General features: G+C 54.1%; 1 protein-coding gene across 1 annotated transcript in view; it reads left to right on the top strand.

The window, feature by feature from the left end:
- The window catches only part of LOC140393968 (uncharacterized), a 505220-nt gene that overhangs the window by 209719 nt on the left and 282997 nt on the right, over nucleotides 1-12504 (top strand). The window contains exons 20-25 of the mRNA XM_072480674.1: nucleotides 414-471; nucleotides 1210-1394; nucleotides 2850-2907; nucleotides 8197-8381; nucleotides 9447-9504; nucleotides 10195-10379. Of these exons, the coding sequence (XP_072336775.1) occupies nucleotides 414-471; nucleotides 1210-1394; nucleotides 2850-2907; nucleotides 8197-8381; nucleotides 9447-9504; nucleotides 10195-10379 (729 nt within the window). The remainder of the gene's footprint in view (nucleotides 1-413; nucleotides 472-1209; nucleotides 1395-2849; nucleotides 2908-8196; nucleotides 8382-9446; nucleotides 9505-10194; nucleotides 10380-12504) is intronic.

Here is a 12504-nt window from a genome sequence, read left to right on the forward strand (position 1 = left end):
TGCATCAGTACACACACCTCACAGACTGTACACATGCCTCACACTTTGTAAATGTGCCCCTCACACTTTGTACACACCTCTCACGCTGTGAGCACACCCTCATAAGCTGTACACGCCCTGTGCACTGTGTATACACCCCCCGAGCTGACTACAAATCCACAAACAGTGTTCAGACCCAAACATATTGTACATAGGGAGAGTGGGAACATTAATTTCCTGCCTCACAATGAAACTATGAACGTCAGTGCTTCCCAATCCCAGGAAATTCCTGATGAACAACAGGAACAGGGAACCTGCTCTGGGATTGAGATGCTGGAGAGTGAGGAAATGTAAAAAATTAATATGTCCAGTGAGCCCTCTGTCTGTCTCTGACACTCTCTCCCTGTCTGTCTGATTATTTGGTTTTATTCCAGAGAGCGGGATCAATCTCTGGGCAGTGAGGAACGGCGTTCCGATGAAGCTGATCCACAGGTAACGAGGGATGGACACAGCAGGGAAAAGGGGGGATTCAGTGATTGACCATCTGTGTCTGAGACTGAGATCTGGGACATGGATTGTAGCCAGAGGGAGAGCAATGAGGGTTCATGTACCATCGCTGGGTTCAGGCATTGAGCAGGGACTGACTGTCAGGGAGGGAGTCACACTGACTGTGGGTGAGAATTGGGATGGGGGGAGGAGGGGATATAATGGCAGTACCTTCCAAACAGATTCACAGTCGGCAGGAGGGCAGCTTGTCTGAAAGGAAGTCCACAGCAGACAGAAATTATCCACATTGTAAAAAGGTTTGACGCTTGTTTAACGTTCCCTGTATTCAGGAGCTAATTGCAACAGGTATTCAGTTCCTGTCTGAAGACGACATTTTCGACAGGGGACGGATTGAGATCACATTGGTTGATGTGATTAATGTGAAGTCAATTTCCCTCTAAATTCTCACTGGTTCCCATGAGGACAGTTGGGTTTTGGGATGTGAAATTGAGTTTTGGGAATGAGATGTCAAATCCTTCATCTTGAGAGTGAGGCAGCGATTAGATTCTGATAGAGGGGTGGAGTCAAAGAAACTCTGGAAAAGTGTTTATATGTGAGAGAGAAACAGACTGGGAGAGAGATATTAGAGACGGAGAGAGATGGGAATAAATAGAGGTTGTTTAGAATACTTGTGATGAGAAAATGTATTGTTCTTTGCTGTTTGACTGTTTTCCTCCCTCCCAGTTACAGGCGGAGCTTGTCTCTCTGCGCAGTAAACAGGACGAGGCCATCACTGAGATCGAGAGCCTCAAACTGACCAATCAGGAGCAGGAGACACGGCTGCAGCAGATCCAACAGGAGCTTCAGGAGGCCCAGGATCGGCTGGTGGCTCAACAGGAGGAAGCAGCTCAGCGAGAGGAGAAAGAAGGGTAAGAGACTCTGTACACACCCCTCACACACGGTATACACTTCCCTCACACGCTGTGTACGCACCCCTCACACGCTGTGTACGCACCCCTCACACGCTGTGTACGCACCCCTCACAGGCTGTGTACGCACCCCTCACACGCTGTGTACGCACCCCTCACATGCTGTGTACGCACCCCTCACATGCTGTGTACGCACCCCTCACACGCTGTGTACGCACCCCTCACATGTTGTGTATGCACCCCTCACACGTGTACGCACACCTCACACGTTGTGTACGCACCCCTCACACGTTGTGTACGCACCCTTCACACGTTGTGTTTGTACCCCTCACACGTTGTGTACGCACCCTTCACATGTTGTGTATGCACCCTTCACACGTTGTGTATGCACCCTTCACACATTGTGTACGCACCCATCACACGTTGTGTACGCACCCCTCACACGTTGTGTACGCACCCTTCACACGTTGTGTTTGTACCCCTCACACGTTGTGTACGCACCCTTCACATGTTGTGTATGCACCCTTCACACGTTGTGTATGCACCCTTCACACATTGTGTACACACCCATCACACGTTGTGTATGCACCCTTCACACATTGTGTACGCACCCCTCACACATGTACGCACACCTCACACGTTGTGTACGCACCCCTCACACGTTGTGTACGCACCCCTCACACGTTGTGTACGCACCCTTCACACGTTGTGTATGCACCCTTCACACGTTGTGTATGCACCCTTCACACGTTGTGTACGCATCCCTCACACACTGTGTACGCATCCCTCACTCGCTGTGCACGCGCCCCTCACACGCTGTGCGCACACCCCTCACACGCTGTGCACACGCTGTGAGCACACCCCTCACACGCTGTGCGCACACCCCTCACACGCTGTGCACACACCCCTCACACACTGTGCACACACCCCTCACACGCTGTGCACAACCCTCACACGCTGTGCACACCCCTCACACGTTGTGCACACACCCCTCACACGTTGTGCACACACCCCTCACACGCCATGTACACATGCCTCGCGCTGTGTACTCATGCCTCACGCGCTGTGTACACACACGTCACGCTGGGTACACACCTCTCACAAACAGTGTAAACACCCCTAACACACTGTGTACACATCCTCATGCTGTGTACACACCCTGTGCACTATATGTACACCGCCTGAACTGAGTACAAATCTACACACAGCGTACAGACCAAAACATATTGTACACAGGGAGAGTGGGAACAGTAATGTCCAGCCTCACAATGAAACAGTGAATGACAGAGCTTCCCAATCCCAGGAAATTCCTGATGAACAACAGGAACAGGGAACCTGCTCTGGGATTGAGATGATGGTGAGTGAGGAAATGGAACAAGTTAATATGTCCAGTGAGCCCTCTGTCTGTCTCTGACACTCTCTCCCTGTCTGTCTGATTATTTGGTTTTATTCCAGAGAGCGGGATCAATCTCTGGGCAGTGAGGAACGGCGTTCCGATGAAGCTGATCCACAGGTAATGAGGGATGGACACAGCAGGGAAAAGGGGGGATTCAGTGATTGACCGTCTGTGTCTGAGACTGAGATCTGGGACATGGATTGTAGCCAGAGAGGGAGCAATGAGGGTTCATGTACCATCACTGGGTTCAGGCAGTGAGCAGGGACTGACTGTCAGGGAGGGAGTCACACTGACTGTGAGTGAGAATTGGGATGGGGGGAGGAGGGGATATAACAGAACCTTCCAAACAGATTCACAGCCAGCAGGAGGGCAGCTTGTCTGAAAGGAAGTCCACAGCAGACAGAAATTATCCACATTGTAAAATGGTTTGACCCTTGTTTAACGTTCCCTTTATTCAGGAGCTAATTGCAACAGGTTATGGTAGTACCAGGTATTGCTGATGACCATTGGTTAAACCCAGGAGTTTACCATTGGCTGTTGTTACGTAGCTCCGCCCTGACAGGCGGAGTATAAGAACCAATGCCGTCCCAGCAGCCTTCACTTTCTGTACCGAAGCTGCTGGGGAACAAGTTCTAGTCGATTAAAGCCTTCAGTTATGAAATTACTTCGTCTTGAGTGTAATTGATCGCGCAACAATTTAATGTACTAGACTTGAGCTGGAAGGATGGATCTCCGAATCAAACCGGAGTGCCTTCAACTCAGCCCCCATGCGGAGAACTCGGCTGCAATATTTAAACACTGGCTGGCGTGCTTTAAGGGCTACCTCGAGACGGCCGGAGGCACCCCCTCAGAAGGACAGAAAATGCACCTCCTGCGCTCAAGGGTCAGCCCTGGGGTCGACCCCCTTATCGAGGAGGCGGAGGACTATGATGCCGCGATCGAACTGCTAAAAGGACATTATATCCGCCCTGTAAATCAGGTCTACGCACGTCACCTGCTTGCAACTAGACGGCAAAGCCCCGTGGAATCGTTGGAAGATTTCTACCGGGCGCTACTGGTGCAGGGCCGAAACTGTGGCTGCCCGCAAGTTTTGGGGAGCGAGCACACGGAACTTTTAATCAGGGATGCTTTCGTAGCAGGTATGAGCTCCTCAGTGATCAGCTGAAAAGTACACCCTGGGACTTAGAGAGGCACGGGCCCTGGCAGGGTCCATGGACGTTGCCTACAAAAACGCGCACTCCTGTGCGCCCGACCACGTGGCGGCCCGCTGGGCTGCGTGGCACCCCGCAGCGGCAGCCCCACAGACCTTCCCCCTGACCCCGCAGGCCTGCGCTACGAGATGGCCCGCTAACGCCGCCAGGCCCCGCTGTTTCTTCTGCGGGCAGGCGAATCATCCCCACCCGCGCTGCCCGGCCCGCACCGCCGTCTGCAAAGGGTGCGGCAAGAAGGGCCACTTTGTGGGGGTCTGCCAGGCCCGTGCCGTGGCCGCAGTCTCCAGCAACTCCGGACCGCCACGGCAACACCCCCCTTCAGGCCCCGACCGGCCAGCGCTCACCGCCACCCCCCTATATCCCAGGGCCACATGCGACCCACGGGCGTGGCCATCTTGCCCCCCGGACACCACGCTGGACGAATGGGCGCCGCCATTTTGTCCATCCCCGCCGCCATCTTGTTCACCCCCGGACACCCTGTGCGGCCCATGGGTGATGCCATCTTGGATGGGGCCCCAGGCCCCCAGCACGGCCGACTACATGCTGCCCGATCAGAACTCGCAACTGCTTCATCTGGCCTCGGTGACACTGGACCAAAGTCGACCCCGGCCGTTGCGAGTGTCAACGGCCACGAGACGTCTTGCCTGATTGACTCTGGGAGTACGGAAAGCTTTGTTCACCCCGACACGGTAAGGTGCTGTTCACTTGTAACCCACCCTGTAAACCAAAGGATCTCCCTGGCCTCCGGGTCACACTCGGTGGAGATAAAGGGGTTCTGCCTCGTGAACCTCACTGTCCAAGTCAGGAAATTCGACAAATTCCGCCTGTACGTCCTGCCGCACCTCTGCGCGGCTACCCTCCTGGGGCTGGACTTCCAATGCAATTTGCAAAGCCTGACCTTTAAATTCGGCGGCCCTCTTACTGTCTGCGGCCTCGCGACCGTTAAGGTCGACCCGCCATCCCTGTTTGCGAACCTCACCCCGGATTGCAAACTCGTCGCCACCAGGAGCAGGCGGTACAGTGCCCAGGACCGGACCTTCATCAGGTCAGAGGTCCAAAGGCTGCTGAAGGAAGGGGTCATCAAAGCGAGCAACAGTCCCTGGAGAGCTCAAATATTGGTGGTAAAGACCGGGGAGAAACATAGGATGGTCATTGACTACAGCCAGACCATCAACAGGTTTACGCAGCTGGACGCGTACCCTCTCTCCCGTATTGCCAACCTGGTAAACAGGATCGCACAATACAAGGTCTTCTCCACGGTGGATCTCAAGTCCGCCTACCACCAGCTACCCCTCCGTAATAGTGACCGCAAGTACACTGCCTTCGAAGCAGATGGGCGGCTCTATCAATTTTTAAGAGTTTCCTTTGGTGTCACTAATGGGGTCTCGGTCATCCAGCGGGAGATGGACCGAATGGTTGACCGGTACGGCTTATGCGCAACGTTCCCTTATCTGGATAACGTCACCATCTGCGGCCATGACCAGCAGGACCACGACACCAACCTCCGTAAGCTCCTCCAGACCGCGAAAATCCTTAACCTGACATACAATAAGGATAAAGGTGTGTTTAGCACCGACCGTCTAGCCATTCTAGGTTACGTAGTGCGAAATGGAGTTATAGAGTTATAGGCCCCGACCCTGAGCGCATGCGCCTCCTCATGGAGTTCCCCCTCCCTCACTGCCCCAAGGCCCTGAAGCGCTGCCTCGGGTTTTTCAGCTATTACGCACAGTGGGTCCCCAACTACACAGACAAAGCCCGACCCCTAATCCAGTCCACAACCTTCCCCCTGTCGACGGAGGCCCACCAGGCCTTCAGCCGCATCAAAGCAGACATTGCAAAGGTCACGATGTGTGCCATCGACGAGACCCTCCCCTTCCAGGTCGAGAGCGATGCGTCCGACGTAGCTCCGGCGGCCACCCTCAACCAAGCGGGCAGGCCCGTGGCTTTCTTCTCCCGTACCCTCCATGCTTCCGAAATTCGCCATTCCTAGGTCGAAAAAGAGGCACAAGCCATAGTAGAAGCTGTGAGACATTGGAGGCATTACCTGGCCGGCAGGAGATTCACTCTCCTCACGGACCAACGGTCGGTTGCCTTCATGTTCGATAATGCACAGCGGGGCAAGATTAAAAACGACAAGATCTTGTGGTGGAGGATAGAACTCTCCACCTTCAACTACGAGATCTTGTACCGTCCGGGGAAGCTAAACGAGCCTCCTGATGCCCTGTCCCACGGCACTTGTGCCACTGCACAAGTGGACCGCCTCCGAGCCCTCCACGAGGACCTCTGCCACCCGGGGCTCACTCGTTTCTTCCACTTCGTCAAGACCTGCAACCTGCCCTACTCCATCGAGGAGATCAGGACAGTCACCAGGGACTGCCAAATCTGCGCGGAATGCAAACTGCACTTCTACCGGCCAGAGAGGGCGCACCTGATAAAGGCTTCCCGTCCCTTTGAACGCCTCAGCATGGATTTCAAAGGCCCCCTCCCCTCCACCGACCACAACACGTATTTCCTGAACGTGATTGACGAGTACTCCCGATTCCCATTCGCCATCCCCTGCCCAGACATGACCACAACCACCGTCATCAAGGCCCTCCAGGGTATCTTTACACTGTTCGGTTTCCCCGCGTACATACACAGTGATAGGGGGTCCTCCTTTATGAGCGACGAACTGCGTCAATTCCTGCTCAGCAAGGGCACCGCCTCGAGCAGGACGACCAGTTACAACCCCCGGCGAAACGGACAGGTGAAGAGGGAGAACGGAACGGTCTGGAAGACTGTTCTACTGACCCTACTGTCCAGGAATCTCCCAGTCTCCTGCTGGCACGAAGTCCTCCTGATGGCCTTCCACGCCATCCGGTCGCTGCTCTGGACAACCACAAATCAGACACCTCATGAATGTCTCCTTGTTTTCCCCAGGAAGTCCTCCTCTGGGACTTCGCTCCCAACCTGGCTAGCGACACCCGGACCCATCCTGCTTCGGAAGCGCGTGCGGGCGCACAAGTCGGACCCGTTGGTCGGGAGGGTCCACCTGCTGCATGCTAACCCCCAGTATGCGTACGTGGCGTTCCCTGACGGCCGGCAAGATACAGTCTCCCTTCGGGACCTGGCGCCCGCCGGAACCCCACGTGCACCCGAACCATTACCCCCCCCCCCCCCCCCACCCCCCCCCCCCCCCCCCCCCACATCACCTCACTGAAGGGTCAGTACTCCCGCCGCTCCTGCCTAGGCCCGCCCACCCACCAACGCCCCCTACAGGCCCCCCCCCCGCCGTGTCAACCGTTTGCCCCAACAGAACCGCCTAGGGGTGACAAAGCTGCCAGGGAGGCTGAAACCACGCTCCCGGAGTCACAAACACCTGGACCCCCACCAGAATCACCACCGAAGCCCAGACGCTCCAGAAGGACGACCAGGCCACCCGATCGACTGATTGCTTCGCTGTGACTTTAACTGTGAACGAACACTTTGTAAATATCCTCGACAGCACGGCACTTCCATACCTGATCATACCATGTTAAAGGCGACTGTTACCACAGGCCACCACCCTTGCCAGACTCTTTTTTAACAGGGGGTGAATGTGGTAGTACCAGGTATTGCGGTACCTAAGAGGCTAATGACCATTGGTTAAACCTAGGAGTTTACCATTGGCTGTTGTTACGTAGCTCCGCCCTGACAGGCGGAGTATAAGAAACGGTGCTGTCCCAGCAGCCTTCACTTTCTGTACCGAAGCTGCTGGGGAACAAGTTCTAGTAGATTAAAGCCTTCAGTTATGAAATCACTTTGTCTTGAGTGTAATTGATCGCGCATCACACGTATTCCGTTCCTGTCTGAAGACGACATTTTCGAGAGGGGACGGATTGAGATGAAATTGTTTGATGTGATTGATGTGAAGTCAATTTCTCTCTAAATTCTCACAAGTTCCCATCAGGACAGTTGGGTTTTGGGATGTGAAATTGAGTTTGGGGAAAGTGATATCAAATCCTTCATCTTGACTGTGAGGCAGTGATTAGATTCTGATAGAGGGGGGAGGAAAAGGAAGTCTGGAAAAGTGTGTTTCTGTGAGAGTGAAAAACAGACTGGGAGAGAGAAGGAGAGAGATGGGAATAAATAGAGGTTGTTTCGAATCCATTTGATGAGAGGATTTACTGATATTTGATGATTGAATGTGTTTCCTTTGTGTGTTCCTCCCTCCCAGTTACAGGCGGAGCTTGTCTCTCTGCGCAGTAAACAGGACGAGGCCATCACTGAGATCGAGTGCCTCAAACTGACCAATCAGGAGCAGGAGACCCGCCTGCAACAGATCCAACAGGAGCTTCAGGAGGCCCAGGATCGGCTGGTGGCTCAACTGGAGGAAGCAGCTCAGCGAGAGGAGAAAGAAGGGTAAGAGACTCTGTACACACCCCTCACACACTGTATACACCCCCCTCACACACTGGAAACACACCCCTCACACACTAGAAACACACCCCTCACATGCTGTGTACACAGGCCCCTCACAGGCTGTGTACACACGCCCCTCACAGGCTGTGTACATACCCCTCTCACACTGTGTACAAACCTTGTACACACCCCTCATAGACTGTGTACACCCCCCAGATGTTGTGTACACACCTCTCATATACACTCTGCGTACAAATTGTATATACACTGTTTACACGCTTTGTACATACCCCTCACAGACTGTGTACACATGACTCCCAGACTTTGTAAACACTCCTCATGCTGTGTACTCATGCCTCACACGCTGTGTGCACACCCCTCACACACTGTGTGCACACCCCTCACACGCTGTGTGCACACCCTCACAAGCTGTGTGCGCACCCCTCACACGCTGTGTGCGCACCCCTCACACGCTGTGTGCGCACCCCTCACACGCTGTGTGCACACCCCTCACACGTTGTGTGCACACCCCTCACACGTTGTGTGCACACCCCTCACACGTTGTGTGCACACCCATCACACGTTGTGTGCACACCTCTCACAGGCTGTGTATATACCCCCTGAACTGAGTACAAATCCACACACAGCGTTCAAACCCAATCATACTGTACACAGGGAGAGTGGGAACAGTAATGTCCAGCCTCACAATGCAATAGTGAATGACAGAGCTTCCCAATCCCAGGAAATTCCTGATGAACAACAGGAACAGGGAGCCTTTTCTTGGACTGAGATGCTCGTGAGTGAAGAAATGTAAAAATTAATATGTTCAGAGAGCCCCTCTCTGTCTCTGACACCAGGGGCGTCATTCTCCGCCGGCGGGAGTCTCCGTTTTGCCAGCGCCCGGGGGTTTCCCGACGGCGTGGGGCTGCCCCACAATGGGAAACCCCATTGACCGGCCGGCATAACGGAGACTCCCGCCGGCGGGTCGGGGCAGAAATGTGGCGGGGCGGGTAGGAGAATTTCACCCCATGTTCCTGTCGGCCTGATTATTTGGTTTTATTCCAGAGAGCGGGATCGATCTCCCGGCAGTGAGGGACTGCATTCCGATGAAGCTGATCCACAGGTAATGAGGGATGAACACAGCAGGGAAAAGGGGGGGATTCAGTCATTGTCCAAGCCTTTGAGATCAGGGACATGGATCGTAGGGAGAGGGGAGCAGTGAGGGTTCATGTACCATCACTGGGTTCAGATAGTGAGCAGGGGCTGGCTGCCAGGGAGGGAGTCACACTGACTGGGGGTGAGAATTGGGATAGGGGGTGGAGGGGATATAATGACAGAACCTTCAAAACAGATTCTGAAAGGAAGTCCACAGCAGACAGAAATTGTCCACATTGTAAAAAGGTTTGACCCTTGTTTAACGTTCCCTGTATTCAGGAGCTAATTGCAACAGGTATTCAGTTCCTGTCTGAAGACGACATTTTCGAGAGGGGATGGATTGAGATGAAATTGTTTGATGTGATTGATGTGAAGTCAATTTCTCTCTAAATTCTCACTGGTTCCCATCAGGACAGTTGGGTTTTGGGATGTGAAATTGAGTTTGGGGAAAGTGATGTCAAATCCTTCATCTTGATTGTGAGGCAGCGATTAGATTCTGATAGAGGGGGGAGATGAGAGTGAAAAACAGACTGGGAGAGAGATATTAGAGACGGAGAGAGATGGGAATAAATAGAGGTTGTTCCGAATACATTTGATGAGAGGATTTACTGTTCTTTGCTGATTGAATGTGTTCCCTTTGTGTGTTCCTCCCTCCTAGTTACAGACGGAGCTTGTCTCTCTGCGCAGTAAACAGGACGAGGCCATCACTGAGATCGAGAGCCTCAAACTGACCAATCAGGAGCAGGAGACCCGGCTGCAGCAGATCCAACAGGAGCTTCAGGAGGCCCAGGATCGGCTGGTGGCTCAACAGGAGGAAGCAGCTCAGCGAGAGGAGAAAGAAGGGTAAGAGATCCCCACGAGGTGTGTCCCTAATCATCTCAGTCATTCTCCATCCCTGTATCCTCCAATCCGATGCCACACACATTTCCAGCTCCCTTCCCAGGACGCACATTATTAACTGCTTTATCCTCCAATCTCTCACACCCACAACACCAGGGGGCAGAAACTCCAGCAAGTTCTGATTCGGAGTTTGAATTCCTGAATTCCCTCCGAGCAATGTTAGTGATGGACCATTCGGCACATGGCCCTTGTGGTGATCCACTGTAATAGGAGATGTAAGGTAGGACCTGCACTACAGGTTCGCTGGTAGCTCCTGCCGGCTGGCTCTGCCCAGGGAGAACTGTATAACTATGCATGACCTCCAGTGCCCTGCCATTTTGCCAGCTGCAGCAGGAGGCCACGCATCTGACTGTAATAAAGCCACAGTTGTACCCAACTTTAGTCTTTGTGCAATTGATCGTGCATCAATTTATTACAGTCAGATTTTCCACAGAATGGATATCCGAATTAAGCCCGATCGCCTGCAGCTGGATCCTCACTCGCCCGACGCCAGGAAAGACTTTACTCACTGGCTAGCATGTTTCGAGGCTTACATCAACGCGGCGGACCCCGTGCCAACGGAGGCTCAGAAGATCAACGTCCTGTACTCCAGACTGAGATCCAGTGTGTTCCCGTTGATCCAAGACGCCACGACTTACACAAAAGTAATGGAACTCCTCAAAGAACACTACGCGCAGAAGGTGAACACGCTCTTCGCCAGGCATGTACTCGCCGCCTGCTCGCAACTACCTGGTGAGTCCATCGAAGACTTCTGGCAGGCCCTAATTATCTCATCCGGGACTGTGACTGTCAGGCCGTCACGGCCGCTGAACACGTGAATCTCCTCATGCGCGATGCCTTTGTGACGGTGATTGCGTCGGACCGCATCCGAGAACGATTGCTGGAAGGGGCCACGCTCGAACTGGCGGAGACGAAAACCTTGGCGCTCTCCATGACGGTCGCATCCCGTAACGTACAATCGTACCCCTCCCGCCGCGCTGCCCACCCTTCTACCCCTTCCTACCCCTCCTGGACCCCACCGACGACCTCCTCAGCCGAGGCCCTGCCTTCGCAATACGCCTGCACCGCACGCCGATCCGCGCACCCCGGGGGTCCCTGCTGCTACTTCTGCAGTCAGCAGAAGCACCCCCGCCAACACTGCCCGGCCCGCACTGCAGTTTGTAAAGCCTGCAGTAAAAAGGGCCACTTCTCAGCTGTGTGCCAGGCCCACGCAGTCGCTGCGATCGCACCCGCTATCGCCCCCTCCCCCATGCCAGACGCACAATGGGAGCCGCCATCTTCTCCTCCCGGGTCCATGTGCGACCAATGGGCGCCGCCATTTTGTCCCCCTTCGGCCACGTGCGCCCCATGGGCGTCGCCATCTTGTCCCGACCCCGCAATGTGCGCCCCATGGGCGCCGCCATTTTGTTCCCCACAGAGTCCCCGGACATCCCGACATCGGAACCCCATACGCTCGTCACCCGAAGCATCCGATGGCTACCCGCACCTCGCTTCGATGACGCTGGACCAATCTCGCCCGCACACCCTGGTCACCGCGTCGACGACGGTTAAAATCAACGGCCACGCGACCTCGTGTCTGCTGGACTCCGGGAGCACCGAAAGCTTCGTTCCTGCCGGTTGGCTCCGCCCAGGGGGAACTGTATAAATATGCATGACCTCCAGTGCCCTGCCATTTTGCCAGCTGCAGCAGGAGGCCACACATCTGACTGTAATAAAGCCACAGTTGTACCCAACTTTAGTCTTTGTGCAATTGATCGTGCATCAGACCTGTTCAGACCTTCTATTCATTCATAGCTTCATCCAATTAGTCCTTCAATTTAGTTTGATTTTGGGTTCACTTCTCTCGCTGATATTCAAATCTTTTCCTCTGCACTGAAAACAAAGGCAAAATCCTTATTTTACATATGACACCCCACACTGCAGCGTAAGAACATTTGACACAAGAGCAGGTCGAGATCATTCAGCCCTATGGTCCTGCTCTCCCCTCCCCCCCCCTATTCAGTAAGATCATGGATGATCTGATCTCAATACATCTCTAAACCATCACCTGTTCCCCATAACCCTTGAT

This window comes from Scyliorhinus torazame, chromosome 17, assembly GCF_047496885.1.
Source record: "Scyliorhinus torazame isolate Kashiwa2021f chromosome 17, sScyTor2.1, whole genome shotgun sequence".
Lineage (NCBI taxonomy): Eukaryota > Metazoa > Chordata > Chondrichthyes > Carcharhiniformes > Scyliorhinidae > Scyliorhinus > Scyliorhinus torazame.